This window comes from Gouania willdenowi, chromosome 1, assembly GCF_900634775.1.
Source record: "Gouania willdenowi chromosome 1, fGouWil2.1, whole genome shotgun sequence".
NCBI lineage: Eukaryota > Metazoa > Chordata > Actinopteri > Blenniiformes > Gobiesocidae > Gouania > Gouania willdenowi.
Window position 1 is genome coordinate 32,118,465 of NC_041044.1, and position 22,822 is coordinate 32,141,286.

A 22,822-nucleotide genomic window follows, 5' to 3' on the forward strand; every position below is an offset into this window, starting at 1 on the left:
CCACATGTGCCGGGGGAAAAAAAGAAGGAACATTAATATGTGCCTGGTTTTAATTTTTCTTGTTAGAATTGCCATAAAAACTGGCTTGCACCCCAGGCTGAGTCTGAATCACAGCTTCTTTCAATTTGACATATTTTTTGTTGTCTCACGAGTCGTGTCATCATTTATCTTTAGACCGAGGACGATTCGACTTTGAAGACGGAAAAGAAAGAGCCTTCAGACTTAAAGACCGAGCCTATGGAAGTGGAGGAGAAAAAGCCGGAAATTAAGGTGGAACCCAAAGAAGAAGAGGAGAGCGGAGCTAACGGCACTACCTCCACATCCCCCTCTCAATCGCGGAAAAAAAGTGAGCGCATTAAAAATCACAAACAGCTAAGGGCTAGACTGCTTCCACACACTTACTGTTGTAACGTAGTCCTGGTTTAGACCAAACTATAGGTTATTTACGTAGCTCACTATGGGATACATGCCCCTGCGTTATGTCCAGAAAACCTTTCTCATTCCGCCAATCTGATTGGCTTATGAAAAATGTATTCATTTGCCACTGGTCCCAACTACTATGAGTAGGGCAGGCGGATAATACATTGGCATTCTGTAAGCATCTTTTCTTGCTCTGCCAGCAAGAAGGGTTGTCTTTGTGAGACATCTCACTCATATTACTCAGAGAACCAAGGTTATGTAAATAACCTATAGTTTACTTTTACAACATTCATTTCAATGTTTCACTATGGGATGTAGTAGCTCCCGTATTGCAGGCAAGCTTATCGCACACCATACCAGCCAGCAGGGCAAGCTGTGCGCCAATCAGGACAGGAGAACCGTCCGTGCCAAGCACGGAGCGGAAATATCCAGTCAATAAACCTGGACAAAAGTGAGGGGCAAGGACCAACTCGCTGCTGCACAAACATCCTGAACAGACACCCCCCTGAACATTGCCCAGGAGGTGGGGTAAACCCTGAGTCGAAGGAACATGCAAGCCCACAAGCAGCTGCAAACCCTGACTTGAATAAGCCAAAACAATTGCCTCCACCACCCAATGTGACAGGTGTTGCTTAATAACAGGCGCAGGAGAGGCCAAGGGGAGCGCACAGCAACCGGTAAATCTCCACCAGCCAGTACATAGCCACCAGGAGCAGACTGTGCCCTTGAGAAGGATGAGGGGTACTAGGGCCAGCAGGGGAAAACGCATAAAGCAGCGCGCGTGGCCAAGCATCTGGAGAGAGAAAAACAGTGCGCGCTGCACGTTTTCAACCCCGGCGGACAGATCCACCTCAGCCCATGCGTAACGGCCCATATCTGTCCCACAACCTTCGGGTTACGTCTCCACTCTCCGTCACCACCTCCCTGGATGTGACGGTGCCCAAAGGCACCCGTTTCATCAAGAAAGATGTGGCGCAGGGTCCTGGCGCTCTCCTGCGTAACCAACACTCTCCGTGCGCCATGATGCACTGGATCCAGTCCACACGCTGCCACCCAGAGCTGGAATTCCTGCATGTGGAGGCTGGCGAGGCAGGTCACCAGGATGGCTAAAGACTCCAGTTCCTTGCAGTCCAAGGACAAGGTACCCGGGACAGCACCCCTGTTGGTAAACGGCCGGTCCTTCCAGGAGTGTGCCACTTCTTCCAACAGCTTGGGGAAGACGGGGAGCATCTGCTTCGCCGTACCCCTGGCTGTGGAGAGCCGGTTCCCCTTGTATCGGGACTGGGATGTCTCGGTAACAATAGCGGGCCACAGATTGGGTGGTCGGCGGTACATCTGCATACATCCACCAGGTCGGAGCTGGGAAGAGGAGAGGCTGGGATGCTCCCTCCCTTCGTGGAGGCGGCAGAGGCTGCGGGCCTTTCATCCCAAGCCAGGGTAACGAAAATGTCATTACCCTCTTTGTCCTCTGAGATGAGGAACTCCGAAACGATGTCATCAGTGTCCCCGCATTTCAAGTCGAGAATGTCCTCTCCGAGCAGAGGACAAAAGTGATGTCGGACTGCGACCCCCAGCGGGGGTGCTCGTCTCCATGCTTTCAGCGACGGTAGGCTCGATGCTGACCGGAGGAGGGATGGGGCCTCCTCCGACAGGCTCACCTGGTGCGCCAACCGTCTGCAGAGGCTCTTCATCATGAAGCCGACGCAGTTTTAGCAAGCTCCCCGAGCGTCCAGGGCCTGCTGGGCGTGTTCCAGCCCATGGCACCTGCAGCAGACCTGGTGCATGTCCAACTCAAAAATCAGCTTCTCCCACCTGCAGAGTTGAGCTTCTGAGCTTCTAGCCCCTCCAGTCTTGCTTGGGGCCTACTCCTCCATCCTTCTCCTTCTGTGCCGGGGTGCAGCTGACAATAAAGATAGCTAACGCTACCGCGTAGGAGCTAGCCGATAAGCTAGCGGAAAGCGACAGCCAACACCTGGTGACAACGCCCAGCCGACAACTGAGGTGTTGGGATCGGTGTCTTCCTTGACAGCCGCGGGGGGCGACTAGCAGTCGTGAGCCAAGCCAGAGACCGGGGTGTCAGTGGTCGGCCTTTCCTTCGACAGCTGTGGGGAGCTTTGGAGGAGTGTAATTCCTGAGCGTGGGGGTAAGGAAGGCACTGCACACAATTAAACTTTAAGAGGAATGGATACACAACAGCGCCCGGTGGCAGAATCCAAATGGGTCCACCTGTAGACGGTTGAGCTGCTGCGTACGAAGCTTCCAGAGCAAGAAAAGCTGAAAGAATGCCAATGTATTCTCCGCCTGCCCTACTTAAAGTAGTCATCAGCCAATCAGATTGGCAAAATGGTAAAGGTCTTCTGGATATGACGTAGGGGTGTGTATCCCATAGTAAGACTTTAAAACTAATGTTATGAAAGAGAACCACTTACACTTACCATGTTTACAGATTACAGAAGGTCTAGTACATTACTGGGAGGTAAAACACAGACATCTGTTTAATATTTCTTTGTAGTTCTTTTGACATTAGAAATAAAATTCCCTAACTTGTCTTCTTTTCCTAATTACTTTGTTTGTTCACTGTTGCTTTCAGTCTTTAAGCCTGAGGAGTTGCGGCAGGCTCTGATGCAGACACTGGAGTCTCTGTACAGGCAGGACCCTGAGTCGCTGCCCTTCAGGCAACCAGTAGATCCGATGCTCCTCGGTATTCCGGTAGGTCCACCACATTGGCTAACTGACAGAACATAAAACGTGTATTTTAGGCAATTTTACATCGATCAGTCATCCTCATTATTTAAAGTGTTATTGCTTGCTCCCCTTTCTCCAGGATTATTTTGACATTGTTAAGAACCCCATAGACCTTTCCACTATAAAGCGAAAGCTTGACACGGGTCAATACCAGGAGCCATGGCAATATGTGGATGACGTCTGGCTAATGTTCAATAACGCCTGGTTGTACAACCGCAAGACATCCCGTGTATACAAGTTCTGCTCCAAGCTGGCTGAAGTGTTTGAGTCTGAGATTGACCCGGTCATGCAAGGATTGGGATACTGCTGTGGGAGGAAGGTGTGACTAAAACCTTTCATCTAGATGTTCATTAAATCTGTATTCATCAAGATTGTCTATGACATCTTACATTTGTTGACATCTTCTTTCTCATTTCTATCAACAGTATGAGTTCTCCCCTCAAACCCTGTGTTGCTATGGCAAACAGCTTTGCACCATACCAACTGGAGGCACATACTACAGTTACCAGAATAGGTATGTACATGGATAAAACATGTTTTTGCATTGCATTTTACTCTAAACAAATTTACATTTGAGATATCTAGATTTTCTTTAATATACACTAAACTTCAGTTTGCAATGATTTAATGGACTAAACCACCTCTGTTTGAACTTGATTTCTATTTTATGGAGGTTTAAATTTTTAAAGTAAAAATAACCCAACATCTTTCATTCAACTTGTAGATAAGTACATAGGTAATGCATTTTCAAATGTTTTTCTTGGCCAATCTACACCTACAGTCGGGGCTCAGATTTTCAAAATGTCCTCAATTTTTTTTTCAGGGTGTAGCTATTTCTACTTCGCTTAAAATTTTTCCTTTACGTTTCTGTTTCATTACCTTTCCCTTTTTAGATGACTGCACTGGCTATTAAACTTCTCAAAATAGTACCGAACATGTCAAATAGGATTAATTGGGTCGACTTTTTAATATAATTCTATAATTTAATATATATGCTTCAAATAATTTCCACAAAACAGGATGGTTATGCTGAGCGCAACATGTTCGTTAGCCACACTAGAAAAATAACATGGAAATGCATTATATGGTCACAAAACAATTACCGCCAACTGGCGAATAGGGATGGAAATCGAAAACCGGTTCTTTTGAGAACAGGTTTCCAGTAATCCAATTCCTAGGAATTGTTTTCACAGAATTATATGTGAAAATAGATTAAGTTCTTATTTACAAGTTAAAAAGGGTTTATTTGGGTTTGTCTCTCTGATGCAGGCAGTACTTTAGTCGTATTTTAAAGCCTGTGATGTAGTGTTATACACAAAGGGAATAAAACAGATTGAAAACCTAAAGGACACATGAGAAACCTGAAACTCAAACATTTTTTTTAGTGCTGGTATTACTCAGCTTTTCTGAGATATTTTTTTCTGCTCTTCTTTGCCATTGATAAGAAATAATGAATTAATGACACAAGAAGTCTTGACCAAATATTGCTTTTCTATTCTGCTCATCTGCACCTCCTGCTGTACAACTTCCACAACTGCAGCTAATTTTCCCCTATAGTCCATGTTTACCCTTTTTGGAAGATCAAGGATTCCTAATTCTGTTATAGAGCATTAAATAGCAGTTGTACCACACAAAGAAACAAGCATTTAATGTTGATTTTAAACAAATTAGATTCTGTAATTGATGTCTTGGAGGATATGTCCTCAAACTGATTGGTTTTCTTTCTGCAGGTACCACTTCTGTGAAAAATGCTTCAATGAGATTCAAGGAGAGAGCGTGACATTGGGTGATGATCCGGCACAGCCACAGACGTAAGTGCAACAGACATTTGTGAATCTGCCAGTGAAAACTAGAACCAAAATCTGTTCCCCCCACCTTCTCTCTTATTAGCCTTCTCACTCATTTCTCCCGCTTTAGTTAAAAAGTAGTTTTCTCAGAAATTATACAAATGTGTTTTGTACTGCATACTGTCACTTTTTTTTTAATTGTTTTTTGCTCAATTTCAGGAGGATATCAAAAGACCAGTTTGAACGGAAGAAGAATGATGTACTTGACCAAGAACCGTAAGTAAACGGGGGAGGGGGCTTTGAGGCAGTGGAAGCTTTTATCTGGTTGTCTTTTGCTGATAAAGTTACAATTCTTGCCTTTTTTAAAAATAAAAAAACTATCTTTTCTTCTTAACTTCTTTAACTGGGGGTATGCTAATGCTAGCTTGTAAGTGTGTAACATTAGGGGGGCATGAACTCAAATCGAGTAGTATATCTCTTCACCAAGTAAAAAAAAAAAAAATATTATTCTGATTTTTCATAATAGTGGCTTTCATGCAGATTAGGACACAATCCAGAGAACTGAAACAGTTTTGTATGTTTTCTTCAGGTTTGTTGAATGTAAAGATTGTGGACGAAAGATGCACCAAATATGTGTTTTACACTACGATGTCATATGGCCATCTGGGTGAGACCTTCAGACTTTCTCATGGACTTCTATAAGTATACATTTTAAATGTGATCGTAGGTTTAACTCTTTTCCTTGCTCCTGTTAGATTTATCTGTGACAACTGTTTAAAGAAGAGTGGAAAATCACGTAAGGAAAACAAGTTCTCTGCTAAAAGTGAGTTGTGTTTTTACTTTCAGAAAAACTTATTCAAAAAATTTAGTTTTTTGATCTGTAAGTGAATTGTGGGTTCTTCCTGCAGGACTGCAGTCGACACGATTGGGAATGTACATTGAGGATCGTGTGAATAAATACTTGAAGAGACAGAACCATCCAGAGGCCGGAGAGGTGTTTGTGCGAGTGGTGGCAAGCTCTGACAAAACAGTGGAGGTGAAGCCAGGCATGAAAACCAGGTGAGACCATGAGATTCCATCACACATGAGAATGTCACTCATTGCAATGAAATTAAGTTAATTAGGTTTTGATCCATTGACATATTTAAATACTGTACCTCTTTTGTGTTTGGTAGGTTTGTGGACACGGGTGAAATGCCAGAGACGTTTCCTTACAGAACCAAAGCACTTTTTGCATTTGAGGAAATTGATGGCGTGGACGTTTGCTTCTTTGGAATGCATGTGCAGGAGTATGGATCCGAATGCCCCTTTCCTAACACTCGGTTTGTAGATTTTTCCTATTGTATATCATCAAGTTACCCTAAATTATTTATTTTCTCATTTAACTTGATTTTTATTATTATTATTTATGTATTCATTTATTATTATTGCTATTTTTGTCTTATTTTTCCACATCCTGACTATATTTAGGACAAGCATTTTAATCTGGATTCAAATAATCTTGCCAATTTGTTTATTATTGTGTGTTTTTGTCCAATCATTAGGCGGGTCTACATATCATACCTTGACAGTATTCACTTCTTCAGACCTCGGGTTCTACGCACAGCAGTGTACCACGAGATCCTTATCGGCTATCTTGAATATGTCAAGAAACTTGGGTGAGCTTAAAAAAAAAAAACCTTGAGATCGACTTCAGTGAAATGTGTTTCCATTATCCATATATGATTTTTTTTTTTTTTTTGTAACACTGGTTCTTGCTACTTTCTTGACAGCTATGCTCAGGGCCACATCTGGGCATGTCCTCCCAGTGAAGGAGACGACTATATCTTCCACTGCCATCCGGCCGATCAAAAGATCCCCAAGCCCAAAAGACTGCAAGAGTGGTACAGGAAGATGTTGGACAAGGCTTTTGCAGAGAGGATCCTGCACGACTACAAGGTTGGAATGAGAGTTGATGAATCAGTTTTATTAAGCAGAGCATAATTAAATGATTGATATGCTTCGTCCAATTCAGATGACTTTGTCAGAGCTAAAGAAAAAACAACAAAGTGCTTTTTCTCTCTGTTCTCCTCCCAGGACATTTTTAAGCAGGCCACCGAAGACCGGCTGACCAGCGCCAATGAGCTTCCGTACTTTGAAGGCGACTTCTGGCCCAACGTACTGGAGGAGAGCATCAAGGAGCTGGAACAGGAAGAGGAGGAGAGAAAGAAAGAGGAGAACACGGCAGCCTCGGAAATCCCAGAGGTGTGTTGATTCAGTGGCTTGGAATTCGAATGTTCTTTATACCTTCACCTTTTAGATTTGCAATTTATACTGTTCAAGATTTAAACATGCTAATTCATTATGATTTATATACAATAGAAACTGGTAGTAAAATAATCTCAACTGGGGATATTTGAATCATGCAATGACTAGAATTGGGTTTTTAATTTATTCCATGTCTTTCTCAGGGAACACCAGGTGACAGCAAGAACGCTAAGAAGAAGAACAACAAGAAGACCAATAAAAACAAGAGCAGCATGAGCCGAGCCAATAAGAAGAAGCCTGGGATGCCGAATGTAGCCAATGACCTATCCCAGAAATTATACGCCACCATGGAGAAGCACAAAGAGGTTAGATACGGTTTGATGCCACAATGTACACAAATGATAGTGTACTCGCAGCCATTTATTTATTTGGTTCTTACATTAGAGAATTTGTAGCCAGTTATTGGTTTGTCTGGAATAAACATTTGTTAAAAGTGCTGCTGCTTTGAAAACATAACTAGTGTTATCCTATTTTGGGAGTTAATGCGATCCTTTTACTTTTTCACATCTCCATCCAACTTAATTTTTTTCACTTGCACTGTAGGTTTTTTTTGTGATCCACCTTCACCCTGCGCCCATGGTCAACACGCTGCCGCCCATCGCCGACCCCGATCCGTTGCTGTCTTGTGACCTCATGGACGGTCGCGACGCATTCTTGACTCTGGCCAGGGACAAACACTGGGAGTTCAGTTCCTTGAGGAGGTGCAAGTGGAGCACTTTGTGCATGCTAGTGGAGCTGCACAACCAGGGACAGGATCGCTTTGTTTACACCTGCAATGAGTGCAAGCACCACGTGGAGACCCGCTGGCACTGCACTGTGTGCGAGGTGAGTTAGTTGAAGGGAAAAGCTTTAAATCTCACTGATCAATGTCTGTTTTGTTTTTTTTTTTTAAATTGTCTACTTTCCATTGAAATTTTTGGACTTTTATCCATTTGTCTGTGCTGCTGGCAGAAAATATTTTGTTCAATGAAAAACTACTAAAAAAGCTCCACTGCAGTTTCTTTTAGTACATATTCAGGAGGTACTTTACTCTAAATCCTTGGTTCCCAAAGTGGGGTACGCAAACTGTCATAGGGGGTACGTGAATATAAAATAAAAACAAATGATAGAGTCAGAGCCCCTCATAGCAGCCACAGAAATATTCTCATCAAAAAAGCTCAAATATTCATCATTACAGAGTTTTGTTCATCCTCTCAACCTTAGCCTTCTCATTCAAATTGTAGTGAGTTGTATTTCACAGTTTCAGGGTGATGAATATGTTGTTTTACTGATATATGTTCAGTCAACAAATGTTTGGTAGATCTATTTTTCCAAAATAAGAGATGCCAGTAGGCTAATTATTTAAATAAAGCAAAAAGTCATAAATCTGAATAACAACTTTTTTTGTGTGCTTACAGATTATTATTTTATACATTATTGTTCAACATGATTGGTAAAATTCAGAGACAAATTTAACTGTTTTCACATAATTATGTTAGTGTGCAGGAATAGGGGTTACATGGCTTCAGGTTAAAGGTCTAAATTGTACATGACTGAAAAGTTTGGGAATCACTGCTGTTTTAGGGTTGCTTGAGCTGATAATTCATCTTGAATTTTTTAGCTCCAATCTTTGCCGAAGTATAATTTGTTTTCTCTCCTCTTTCTTTTCCCGTTCAGGACTTTGATCTCTGCATTAATTGCTACAACGCAAAGGGACATGAGCACCAGATGGTCAAGTGGGGTCTCGGACTGGACGATGACAACAACAGCCAGAGTGGTGAGGCCTCCAAAAGCCCGCAGGAGAGCCGGCGTTTAAGTATCCAACGGTGCATACAGTCCCTGGTCCACGCCTGTCAGTGTCGCAATGCCAACTGCTCTTTACCGTCCTGCCAGAAGATGAAGCGGGTGGTGCAGCACACCAAGGGTTGCAAGCGCAAAACCAATGGTGGCTGCCCCGTCTGCAAGCAGCTCATTGCTTTGTGTTGCTATCACGCGAAGCACTGCCAGGAGAACAAATGTCCGGTCCCGTTCTGCCTGAACATCAAGCACAAGCTTCGCCAGCAGCAGCTGCAGCACCGGCTTCAGCAGGCCCAGCTGATGAGGAGGAGAATGGCCTCGATGCAAGACAGGCCGATGCCGCTACCGTCCCCACCGGCCTCTGTTGCCCCCAACACCCCAACCAACCACACCCAGCCGAGCACTCCTCAACCGCCACAGCAGCCACTTTCCAACCAGCCGCAGACTCCCACCTCCGCGGGAGTTATGTCCCCGTCCTTCCCAAATGCCCCTCGTGCTGGGCAGCCTCCAGCACCTGTGTCCCAGGGTAAACCTGGGCCGCAGGCGTCACCCCTGCACCAACAGCAGTCCCCCATTCCCCAGCAACCCCAACCACCGCAGCAGCAGCTACAGCAGCAGCCTCCGCTGGCTGCAGTCAAGATGGCACGGCACATCGAAATGATGGCGCAGGCCCAACAAAACAAGCAGAATTACCGAGTCAACATAAATGGCTTACCTCAGCAGCCACAACGCATGGCAGGACCAATGCAGCCACCCATGCAAATGGTACCGGGGCCACGGGGGCCACAGGTTATGCAGCCTGGCATGACTCCTGCTCAGTGGCCTGGAGCTGCAGGGGCTATGCAGGCAGCTCAGACCCAACAACCAGGCCTCATCTCTGGCCAGACGCCACAACAAACCATGACCATGCAAAGAACTATGATGCAACCAGGGCAGCAGCCTCCGCAAGGCCAGAGGATGCTCATCTCACAACAGCCCGGTGTCCGGCCACAGACTCCACAGAGGCCCGGCGCTATACCCCCCAATGCCCTGCAAGACCTCCTACGTACGCTCAAGTCACCCAGCTCACCCCAGCAGCAGCAGCAAGTGCTCAACATCCTCAAGTCCAACCCTCAGCTAATGGCTGCTTTCATCAAACAGCGGACGGCCAAGTACCACGCCAACCAGCCGCAGCAACAAGTAGGTCCGCAGCAGCAGCCCGGCCTACCAACCATGCAAACCATGACCATGCCTGGTGCTGCGGTGCAGAGGCAGGGGATTCCCCCTCAGCAACAGCAGCAACAGCCTCCTGTTCAGGGCTTGGCTCAGTTAGGGGCTCAAGGGCAACTGATAAATGCGGCACACAACGCCAACCCTCAGATTCAGGAGCTCTACCGTCGACAGCTTTTAAGACAACAACAGCAGCAGCAGCAAGGACTGATGCAACAGGGCCTTCCTGGTCAATTTCCTGCTCAGGCATCAGGAACAGCAACTACATACTCCCAGCTCCGCATGCAGCAGCAGCAGCAGCAGATAGCCTTGCAGAGTGGAGCTGCTGCATCACCAGGTCCAATGGGTCAACTCCCACCAATGGCACAGATGGCCCAGCAGGGCATGGGGATGGACTCCACCCAAAACCTGCTGCATCAGCGATTACTTCAGCAGCAGCAACAGCAACTCCCACAACAACAGGCCGTCCTCAAGCAGCAAATGGGCTCCCCGGCACAGCCAAGCCCCATGAGCCCCCAGACTCACATGCTAGCTGGTCAGCCCCAAACCGCAGCCCACCTACCAGGCCAGCCCGCACTAGCAAACTCTCTCGGCAACCAGGTCCGCTCCCCTGCACCGGTCCAGTCGCCCTGCCCACCATCGCAACAGCAGGCCCAGCAGCCGCCACATTCCAGTCCCTCACCACAAGTCCAGAACCAGCCCCAGCCCTCCCCTCAGCACCCGCCCCTGCCACATTCAGGTTCTCCTCACCCAGGGCTGGGAGGTCCACTGCAGTCTATGGAGCAGGGCCACTTGGGGACTCCAGAACAGAGTGCTATGCTTCCGCAGCTTAACACACCCAACAGAGGAGGGCTGAACAATGACTTGGGGATGGTGGGCGACGCTACAGGAGACACTCTGGAAAAGTTTGTGGAGGGATTGTAGCATTTTTCCAGAGATTTAAAGACACTCCCATAATCCAGGCTCCTTTTTTTCCTACCCCATTGGAGGGCTTTGTTCTTTCTAAAGTTGACAATGTTTTGTTTTTGTTTTTTTTTTTTTGTACTGACAAAAAGTTTCAACTGTCACAAAAAGTTGTGAAAAAAAGTCAACACTTGTAGAGAATGGAAAAGTTTCCTAAACCACAAAGGTGGATATATATTGAGGGATTTGTGAGTTGCTTCTTAAATAAAATAAAAATCACAGAATATATATTTTTGGTTGAGACCAAATGTGTTCAGTACTCTGTTTTTGGTTGGTTCGTTTTCTTTTTTTTTGTGTATGGTTTCATGCCTTTATTTCTTTTTTAAGAAAATGTACAATTGCATTATATTATTCATATCTTTTTATTTTGTATGTTTTGGGCGGAAAAAAGAACCTAAATGCATTTTTTTTTGTAAAAACTGTAAAATATTTTGTTTGGGAATCATGCCAGGGTTTCATACTATTAAGCTTTTATGCAGTTGCATGGCAGTTGCATTCTAGTGTTGTACCATGACTACGAGACAATACTTTCAGGGACAGAGACCCGCTCCCTTTTTTTGTTTTGTGTATGAAGAGCACTCAGTTGTATTACATAAGGAAGCAGCCTGCAGCTGGTTTGTGTATGCGGGCGCACATGAAGACACTGTCACAACCCTTACTAAGCAAAACACAGCTTTGAATGGCATCACCATTGTTGACAACAAAGACTCTTGCCGTCTAAGTGGCCTGGGATATGAGGGGAATCTGTTTTGCGGATGTAGAAATTTGTTTCTTTGACAAAAAAAAAAAAGAAAAGAAAAAAGTTTGTTATACAAATGTTGTAAAGAGAGGAAAAAACCACTTCCCTAAGCTGAGGTGAAATAAAAATGGTTATATGTAGGTAAAGTCGCAGGTGACACCATCCTCTTAAATTTGCTGGTAAATGTGTGCTATCACAAGGCGAAGAGTGCATTTGAGATTTACTTTGAGAAAAAATTAAAGTCATCAAACCTCGTTCCTCTCACATTAAACTTGAAGTAGGGAGATCAACTTTTTCTCCTGTTATAAGTCAAGCTATTAAATAAAATACAAAATATAAGGAAGAGGGAATGAAACCCCTGTATAGAATGGCAAAGACTCATTTCTTACTTATATACCATATTGTTAAATAAACTTTGTGCAGCAGAAGACATCCAGTACTCTGTTGACTATATGATGAGGCCTCACTTCTCATGTGTGTGTGTTAGTGCAACAGTTTTCAGTTTTAACACAAAAAGCTTCCATCTGTTTTTAATTATTTTTTCACTTCTTGAATAGTTAAATGTTATCAGTAATTATGGGGGAACATTTTCTCACTCTTAAGAGAACGGGACAGTATTTTACATTATAACTCTTGTACTGAGAATTTTCATAGGTATTCTCTGCTATCAGGTAATCTGTCTCATGTCAAACATAATTGTGAAATTGCTGGTGAAGTCATTCTTATGTTATTTTAAACTCCGGATGTGTTGTTATGCAGCCAATGATTGTTAAAGCGGACAGAAAATGGGTCACTTTAATCACTTTAACTTCACTACAGACAGAAACGCCACAAAGGTAGCAACACCTCCTGTTGCAAACATGCTTTGTAAGCATCTTTGCACCCCCGGCTTCACGTTGTGAAAGGAGTGTATTTTCCTGCAGTTACAAAGTAGTGTACTTCAATTATCATCTGATGAGTAGATTAACTGGCAAATGCAGAGGAAGCTTTGGCGAGTTGCCCAGATCATCCATCTGCAGACTGGTACCAGTTCAGTATGACACGATTTACATGATATGATATATCCCTATACTAAACAATATGATATACATTATATCAATTACAAATTTTACCTTCACAAGTACACGATGGTATGAAATAAAAATGGTTTCATTTTTTTTTACACTTGCGAGAACAAGTAAATTGCAACTAGCTAATTCAAGTACCAATATAAAAAAGTATTATATTAAACTGTCAAATTACATTTTTCAAAAAAGTTTTAACTTTTGCTTCAACAACAGTATGTAACCACATACATCTATAAATGTGTCCAGTATGTTTTATAAAAAATAAAGTGCAACTTTGAAGCTAAAATGCATTGAGTGAGGTAGAAGGTAAACATGATTTTAAAAAAAAATGGATTTGGACATTTTTTGGATTGATTTGATAATCACTAAGTGAAATATCACAATATATCGTCAAATCATTTTTTTTTTTTACACAGTTCTCCAGGCAATACAAAGATTCTGGGCTGCAAACTGGAAACAAGTCTACTCATTATTGGCGTCAAAATATAGAATACTCTGAGAACAATGAGATGGACTGAATATCAAAGGCCTATTCCCTTTAACTAGTGTCTCACACTTTAAATAAATAAATGGTTTAGTCTTTCTTGGCTGTAAGTGATCGCCCTTTTCTTAATCGGGCTTCAACTGGCAAACCAAGGCTTGGAAAATGCAGCTGGACTATTCTCATACTAACCAGGATTTTTAGTTTTATTTTATTTTTTTTTTTTATTAATACATCTGGACTTTGCACACTAAACCCATTTTTTTATAATGTTGACATCGATATTTTAGTATTCAAGTTAAATTTGGATGGCATTAGACATACAGATACCATTTCTAAAATATAACCAGAAGTAGTTTGATTTGATTACTGATGGAATTGTTGGGATCATCTTTAAATTAAATGACTAAAACCAGGGCAATTCTAAAGAATTTGGTTGAAAACAAGACAAATATTTGATTTGTCTGATAGTAAAATCAAAAATGGCACATTACTTATTTAGAGCGTAGCTGACAAAATGCATAGAACATCATGCATTGTTTGTTTGGAACCTTTGTGGAAATGGCTCCCCATTTCCACAAAGGTTTTTTTGGCTTCTTTTGTGAATTTTCATTGCACTACTTGTATGGCAAGGCAAATGTATTTGTATAGCGCATTTCATACACAAGGCAACTGAATGTGCTTTACATGATCAAGAAGTGCAACAGAAAACATTCAACAGCTTAAAATCAAAAGAAACATTTAAAATCAATAAACAACTAAAAAGTCTCCCTCTTAATCATACGCAGTAGGGAAAAAAAGTGCCTTTAACTCTGATTTAAAAATGTTCACATTGGATGCTGATTTTAGCTCTGCTGGCAATTTGTTCCACTTCTTTGCAGCATAACAACTAAAAGCACCATGTTTACTGTGAGCTCTGGGCTCCATTATCTGACCTGTGTCCATAATTCTGAGAGACCTGCTGGGTTCATACCTGACAAACATCTCACTGCAGGTAAGCAATAACATCTAACATTTAATTTAGTTTAGGTTGGTTTTTGTTTAAAACAAAAGAGATCCAAGAATGACGCCTTGAGGAAAACTTCTTTTCAATTTAGATCCCATCATTTTAATTTTTTCTTAATACAAATGCAGGATTTGTCCTTTATTCCAATTGAGTGCTGCACTTAAACTTATTGTCTTCTTATTGAGCATGGTAGTGTATTCTTTATGGTTTAAATCTTTAGACATTTAAAAATATGCACCAACTTTTCAAACTTTGCAACAAATAATTTTGATCCATATGTTTTGATAATATAATTATGCCACCATGAACAGAATCATTTATCTCAATTTCCCATCTGAGAAGAAAATACACTTAAAAGGTTGATAATTAATTACATTAGTAAAATAGAAGAGACAAGGACATTGAATGGAGACAGATAAATGAAAAATACAAAAAGAAATAATTAAATATATTTTCAAATAACGAAGAGGACAGGTATTTTTATTTTGCCTTCCTAAAACACATGATTTCCGATGCTACTCCTGATAGGTTGCTCTCCCTCACATGACCGGAAGTACTAAATTCAGCGGTTTAGTGAGTGCTTTTGAAATAATTAAAAAAAAAAAACATGATAGCCAGAGAATGGGTTGTTATTTTATTTAGCCATTTATTTCAGCATACACAGGTTTATTCTTAATACTTGGAAATACCCGCCGTGCAAGCCCGTTGAAGCAATGAAGTGGTGAAATGTAGATTATTCGGTCCAAACGGTGAGTCAATTGTTAGCAACAACAGCTAGCTGACAAAACACTAATACTGTTCGTAATCATTTAGATATATTGGTTCAAGTTAGTTTTATGTACGAGAAAACCCTCAAAACTTAACGTACAGTTTGAACATTTCGCATAAAAAAAGTTTTACATCGAAAAGTGTTAATTATTTACATCGTGATTCTTTGATGATGCTTTGATAGTTACTACATTGTGAACTAATGCTGATTGATAATCACTTTTGCAAATGTGTCTTCACTGTGATAGGCAGCATTATTTTATACAATATTTTATGAAAGATTTTTAAATTAATCTGATGCAATGTTAGTGCACTTTACAGACATTTTTTAACCATTGACTATACACGGGTTAGAACGTCAGCTCCAAATAAAACCACATTCAATCACAGGTAATATAGAACCAAAAAGTAAAAGCCTGTGGTTAGGGGTGTGCCAAAATATCAATACGATGATATATTGCGAGTTTTCGTCTACGTTATTGATTCACTGGCGCCAAATATTATTTTATTTTTGAGTTGCAACATACAAGGCATGACAAAAACATATATATATACATACACAGTATATACATGATGCACAGATTATGCAGTACATACACAGTACAATGAGGAATGGATATTTACATAATATAGTGTGTGTGTGTGTTAAGAAGAGCCACTGTGCAGTAAACACTTTGTTTTACTTGGCTGTCTTTCATGTGAAATTGATTGACAATGTTTTGTAATTCCTGTAAAATGGATTCAGTGCCCTAGATCAATTCTAAATTTCTTCAGCGACACTGATTTCGTGGATGAAATTTCCCCCGAGATATATCGATTATTGCCGTATCACGATAGATATGTCCTCAAACTGATTGGTTTTCTTTCTGCAGGTACCACTTCTGTGAAAAATGCTTCAATGAGATTCAAGTAGAGAGCGTGACATTGGGTGATGATCCGGCACAGCCACAGACGTAAGTGCAACAGACATTTGTGAATCTGCCAGTGAAAACTAGAACCAAAATCTGTTCCCCCACCTTCTCTCTTATTAGCCTTCTCACTCATTTCTCCCGCTTTAGTTAAAAAGTAGTTTTCTCAGAAATGATACAACTGTGTTTTGTACTGCATACTGTCACATTTAAAAAAATAAATGTTTTTGCTCAAATTCAGGAGGATATCAAAAGACCAATTTGAACGTAGAAGAATGATGTACTTGATCAAGAACCGTAAGTAAACGGGGGAGGGGGCTTTGAGGCAGTGGAAGCTTTTATATTGTCTTTTGCTGATAGTTACAATTCTTGCTTTTTTTAAACTCGGGGTATGCTACTGCTAACTTGTAGGTGTGTAACATTAGGGAGACATGAACTCAATTCATATTCTAATTTTTCACAATAGTGGCTTTCATGCAGATTAGGACACAATCCAGAGAACTGAAACAGTCTTGTATCTTCTTTTCTTCAGGTTTGTTGAATGTAAAGATTGTGGACGAAAGATGCACCAAATGTGTTTTACACTACGATGTCATTTGGCCATCTGGGTGAGACCTTCAGACTTTCTCATGGACTTCCATAAGTATACATTTTAAATGTGATCGTAGCTCTAACTCTTTTCCTCGATCCTGTTAGATTTATCTGTGACAACTGTTTAAAGAAGAGTGGAAAATCACGTAAGGAAAACGCAAGTTAGTGCGGCAGAGCAGCCTGTGTAAAGTAATAAAGTAAAAGTCAGCCAGTTTGTACTAGAAGGAAACAAACTGCTTAAAGGTTTTCAATCACTGCATTAGTCTTGATCAGGAGTGATCAGTGCTCTGAGGGCTAAGTCTGTCTGTTGTCCTGGCCTCTTTGCCGTTGTTGTGGCAGACTTCACTCATTGCAATGAAATTGTGAGATTTTAAATACATATCACTAAATCTCAGTCATGTGCGGCCTGGTGTTTCTCTACAATCAGGGTTTGCAAAAACACAAAAACTACTCCTGTTAAATATACAGAAATAATGTGTTTGATTGCTGCAACCTTTCCTTAATTTTGATCGGTTGACATATTTAAATACTGGACCTCTTTTGTGTTTGGCAAGTTTGTGGACAGGGGTGAAATGCCGGAGACGTTTCCCTACAGAACCAAAGCACTTTTTGCTTTTAAAGAAAAATATTGATGACATGGACGTTTGCTTCTTCGAAATGCATGTGATCCAAATGTTTCTTCCCTATCTCTGGGTTTGGAGATTTCTCCTATTGCATATCATCAAGTTACCCTAAATTATTTATTTTTTCTCATTTAACTTGTTTTTATTTTGTTTTTATTCATTTATTATTATTAGCTTTGTGTCTTGTTTGTCCATTTCCTGACTCATTTTAGGACAAGCATTTTAATCTGGATTAGCATGAGCGGAAGAAGGCGAAATACGCTGAGCTTGTTGAGTCCTGCAGGGAGAATGGGTGGAGGACCCGGCGCAATACCCACCAACGTCCTGCAGGACCTCCTCCATACTCTCCACGTGGGGAGGTTCTGCAGTGCCCTGCTCAATGTTTTGTAAGTTTGTTATTTTAGTTTGGACTGGAGATTTCTGGTAGTCCTGTTTTCGTTTTTATGTAGATTTTGTAGTTTAGAGGGTGGATGGCCCTGTATAGGGTTTGCCCAGTGTTCTCCCTACTTTTGTTTAGTTTGGCCAGGATCTTCAGTCCCTTTTAGTTTGTTCTGTTGCTACTTTTGATCACTTTGTTAATAAATACTTTTGATAATCGTTCTGTGTTTGTCGTTTATGTTGCGGCCCCTCAAGCCATTGGTGTTACATCCTAGAGGAGGGCCTAACAAGTTAAAAAGGGTTTATTTGGGTTTGTCTCTCTGATGCAGGCAGTACTTCACACATTTTAAAGCCTATGATGTCGTGTTATACACAAAGGGAATTAAACTGATTGCAAACCCAAAAGACACATGAGCAACCTGAAACAAACCATTTTGTTAGTGCTGGTATTACTCAGCTTTTGAGATATTTTTCCTGCACTTCGTTGCCAATGATAAGAAATAAGGAATTACTGCCACAAGAAGTCTTGCCCATATATTGCTTTTCTACTCTGCTCATCTGCATCTCCTGCTGTACAACTTCCACAACTGCAGCTCATTTTCCCCTCCAGTACATGTTTACCCTCATTGGAAGCTCAAGGATTCCTTAGTCTCTGTTATAGAGCATTAAATAGCAGTTGTACTATACACAAAAAAAGCATTTAATGTTGATTTGAAACAAATTAGGTTCTGGAATTGATGTCTTGGAGGATATGTCCTCAAACTGATTGGTTTTCTTTCTGCAGATAAATGTGAAAAATGCTTCAATAAGATTCAAGCAGAGGCGTGAGATGAGATGACTGGAAATGATAAACTGTAGAAATAAGTCTATTCAGGTGCCACTAAATCAGTGTTTTTCAACCTAAGGTCGGGACCACATGTGGGGTCACCTGAATATTTCAGAAAAATTAAAATAGATTTTTGAAATTACTATTATTTTTTTTAGATTAAAACAGCACACAATCTTAAACACCTGTATTTCTATAATTTCACTTTGTGAAATATAAATCTCGTTCAACTAAAATGCTGAAAAAAATATCTGAGCTCAAACATGATCAAAAACTAATTTGAGAAAAAAAAATGTCTTTAGGGTTGGGAACCACTACACTAAATACTGTTTCCACTTATTTACAAAATGAGATTCTTTAAAATGTGTCACTCATTCACTCCATCATTATGCTCTATAGTTGTTCTTAAATAGTTTTCTAAGCAAAATGTTGGTCAAAGGGGGTACTTGTATTCAGAAGTAAGAGAAAGGGGGTACCTGAGTCAAAAAAAAGTTTAAGAACCACTGGTATAAGCCATATAATGCAAAGCTGTATGATGCTCTCCTGTACATACAGCTAAAACAAAATGAAATCGAAACTATGTGCATCTCTGTTAAATCAAATAAGACTTATCTGTAAAATGTGAAGAACAGGTCCATCAGTGATCAGTCTTAGGAGAACTGTCTCCTTAACTTCTTCAGTCTGTCTTTATAAAGAGAGTGATGATGCTTTGATGACACTACTGCCCGCATTGCAATTCTCCTGGTTTCCGATCCGGTTTTCTCTTTTCCCTGCCATCTGCCAGGTAGACAGGAGCGCAATCTTCTCTTGGTCTGGTGCGGAGGGAGCCTTCACCACGGTAACCGACAACCCTTGCATCAACATGTCCCTGGTAGCCTCCGCAGCACTCTGGAAAAGCCGGTCCCGTCTTCATAAAAAAATACGGATTTTGGCAGGATATGGCGTCTCAAACCGTGTCTGTTTCTCCTTCACCACCTTTTTGTTTTTGATGTATTCGCTGCAAACAAACTGTCTCAGAACACCTTTTTCTACCATGCTCTCTTTATCACCTCTTCTTTGATCTGCCAGCTGCCGAACTTGACCATTATGGAGCGGGGCTTTGCCTGTGGGCTTCGGTGCCCGTTCAGTTTTGAGGTCTCCGTCATGTGGAAAATTGAGTGATGTTTTAAACAGATTATTCAGGAAACCAGACCTTTTTTGTCTTCGGTGATCCCATAAATCCTCAGGTTGTCCCTCCGCACCCAGGCTTCCTGGTCATTCAACCCAAGCTTCCAAATTAGCATGGCGCTGCGTTAGCCGCTTGACTAGTGTTGATGCTGCTTGAAGCACGGTCTCAGTCTCATCAATTCTCCCTTCCACTTCATCCAGTCTGTCGTTTGCTCTCTTTAACTCTTGTTTAATGTCAGAGAGCTGTGTACGATTGTCTCTTCTTTACTCACGGATTTCGTTGAGAATACTTTGCAGGTGTAATGGGTGTGCTTAGTCTTTAACAGTTTTTCATTTGTTTATTGGATTGTTCTGTTGTTGTGGTGAATACAAGAAGGACCATGATCAGCTGCTGGTTGTTCTTTTAATACTGGCAGAGTGATGAAGTAGTCTGTACAAATGAACAGAAAAACACAAGTTTCTGAAACATGCAGTCTCTTCCACACACAGGCCTCAAGCTCCTCCTCTCAGCTCAGTGTTGCGCAGACTGACTATACATTAAATATACCTAATACAATCTTCAGTATAACAAACAGAAATATATAATCAGGATTTGGTGATATATATTTTCTACCTGGTTACACAGGCTACCGTCAGAGCTATCCTCCCGCAGGTGTAAATCAGGAGAGCGACTTCGGCTGTGTCTTGAGTCTGGGTCATCTTCTGTCGAGAGGGATATAAACACCAACAAGCTGATGCCATTTTCAACCGATCTGAGCACTTTTAAAAACTGATGGAAGCAGCTCTGCAGCAGTATGGAAGCACTTCCACACAGGTTACCCTTGGTGCACGAAAACACTGACCACCTGGGTCTCCAGTGGGCGGAATTTGGACTCTTCCGGGAGTGATGCACAAATCCAAGCACTTTTTTAAAATCGATGAGAAAAGCAATATTAAAGTGACAGTCCTCCTCTGCTTCCTACTCCTGCATTTACCTTTATTGTTGGTAGTTTTTTTTTTTAATTTTGTCGTTTAAACAACTGTAAAGTGCCTGAGTTTTTTAAAAAGTGCTTATAAATAAAATGTGTTATTATTGATGGGACAAGCGAGATTTCAGAGTGAAAAGGACAGTTCTCACTTTGAAAAGGTAAATTTATGAGGAACAACATTCACTAACTTGGTGCACGATCATTTTTATTAACCTATTATTTTAATTCAATTTACAGATCTGAAGGACGTGCACAAGATGGACAGGCCGATAAGTGAAACAGCACTGTTTACCCAATTGTCCACTGTTGAAAAGCCAGGAAATACCAGAATTTTTAGCTCGTGTGCAGCATTAGCTTTAGCAGCTAACTCTGTATTTCTACCTTCGAGACCGTTTCAGCAATATTTTTTTTTTCAAAGAATCAATGGTAACGGGGAAAAAAATAATCTAAATTTCTGTCAGACTTGCTGTTTACACCGTCAGCTATGGCGAGTTTACACCACTTGACCTCAGACCTCATGCGCGAGAACAATATTTCCGAGCGTCTGAAAAAGCTCATACCGACAGGGAACCAGAAACCTAAGCTGTCATCCTCTCAGTGTGTAGCACAAATGGAATGCATCATTGCTTTGTAAGCAAAAAGTGAAAGGAGTGTATTTTCCTGCATTTATAAATTAGTGTACTTCGATTATCATCTGATGATATGTAGATTAACTGGCAAATGCTAATGAAGCTTTGGTGAGGTGCCCAGATCCATCCATCTGCAGATTGTCTGGTACCAGTTCAGTACGACACGATTCACATGATACGATATATCCCTATGCTAAACAATATGATATACATCACGATATATCATGATATCAATTTCACCTTTACAAGTACACAATGGTATGAAATACAATTGATTTCTTTTTTTTTACACTTGCATGAACATGTAAATGGCAACCTAACTGTAATTCAAGTACCAATATAAAAAACAAGTGGTATATTTATTAAACTGTCAAATTCCATTTTTCAAAAAAGTTTAACTTTTGTTTCTACAAAAGATTCTGATTTGGTTAGGTATTTAAATTCTTTTTTTTTAAAAATAAACCACATACATCTATAAATGTGTCCAGTATGTTTTATAAAAAATAAAGTGCAACTTTGAAGCTAAAATGCATTGAGGAGGGAGGTAGAAGGTAAACATGATTTAACAAATGGATTTGGATTGATTCGATAATCACGCAGTGAAATATCACAATATATCGCCAAATCATTTTATATTTTTTTTTACACTCTTAGTTCTCGAGGCAGTACAAAGATTCCGTGCAGCAGACTAGAAACAAGTCTACTCAATATTGGCGTTAAAATATAGAATACTATACTATAGAATGATGAGATGGACTGAATATCAAAGCTTTTGGACACTCAATGAGCAAAAAGGTGCAACAATACTATTAATAATTCATCTATACTTTGCACACCAAACCCATTAACTATTTTTTTATAATGTTGACCGATATTTTAGTAATCAATTAGGATGGCATTATTTTTGGCATTAGACATACCGACTCCAGTTCTACAATATAACATTAAGTCGTTTCATTTGACTACTGACGTACGTGATTGTAATCCTCTTTAAAGTAAATGACTAAAACTAGAGCAATTCTAAAGAATTTAGTTGAAAACATTGTATCAAACTAATAGTGTCTTCTTATGGTTTTAATCTTTAGCAATTTAAATGTGTGCACTCATTTTTCCAACTGTATTTGGAACAAATTTTGATGCATATATTTTGATGATAAACAAAAATAATTGTAACCAGAGGGAAGGTACCGCGGTAGTCTGGCAAGACTATGAACAGAGGCAGAAGTGGTAAAACAAAATACATACATTATTTTTGTTAATCTTCAACAACAATATTAAAAATACTACTTTTATTTCATGAAAAGTTTTAAAAGCTTGACACAAAAATATAAAACAACTTTAAACACCAACAAAACTTTGCCAAACAATGTGACGTTTAGAACAGTCATCCTCAACTGGTGGGTCGGGACCCAAGAGTGGGTCGCTAATCTGTACTAGGTGGGTCGCGGGAAGCTGGCCAAAAAA

General features: G+C 40.8%; 1 protein-coding gene and 1 long non-coding RNA gene across 7 annotated transcripts in view; both read left to right on the plus strand.

The window, feature by feature from the left end:
* crebbpa (CREB binding lysine acetyltransferase a) overlaps positions 1-12,376 on the plus strand; it is a 41,206-nt gene extending 28,830 nt beyond the window's left edge. For all 6 annotated transcript variants that reach the window (XM_028447352.1, XM_028447766.1, XM_028447526.1 and 3 more), the window contains 16 exons: positions 175-346; positions 3,011-3,129; positions 3,245-3,484; positions 3,591-3,679; positions 4,896-4,976; positions 5,172-5,228; positions 5,542-5,619; positions 5,708-5,775; positions 5,861-6,011; positions 6,128-6,274; positions 6,497-6,610; positions 6,725-6,890; positions 7,029-7,196; positions 7,403-7,564; positions 7,803-8,084; positions 8,916-12,376. In XM_028447352.1, coding sequence (XP_028303153.1) covers positions 175-346; positions 3,011-3,129; positions 3,245-3,484; positions 3,591-3,679; positions 4,896-4,976; positions 5,172-5,228; positions 5,542-5,619; positions 5,708-5,775; positions 5,861-6,011; positions 6,128-6,274; positions 6,497-6,610; positions 6,725-6,890; positions 7,029-7,196; positions 7,403-7,564; positions 7,803-8,084; positions 8,916-11,168 — 4,347 coding nt within the window. In that variant the 3' untranslated portion in view covers positions 11,169-12,376. The remainder of the gene's footprint in view (positions 1-174; positions 347-3,010; positions 3,130-3,244; positions 3,485-3,590; positions 3,680-4,895; positions 4,977-5,171; positions 5,229-5,541; positions 5,620-5,707; positions 5,776-5,860; positions 6,012-6,127; positions 6,275-6,496; positions 6,611-6,724; positions 6,891-7,028; positions 7,197-7,402; positions 7,565-7,802; positions 8,085-8,915) is intronic.
* A 2,462-nt stretch (positions 12,377-14,838) lies between these two features.
* Positions 14,839-17,849, plus strand: LOC114468054 (uncharacterized). The gene is made up of 4 exons (XR_003674610.1): positions 14,839-15,249; positions 16,141-16,221; positions 16,418-16,473; positions 16,709-17,849. It is a non-coding gene; the product is annotated as an uncharacterized LOC114468054 (long non-coding RNA).
* Positions 17,850-22,822: the final 4,973 nt, after the last annotated feature.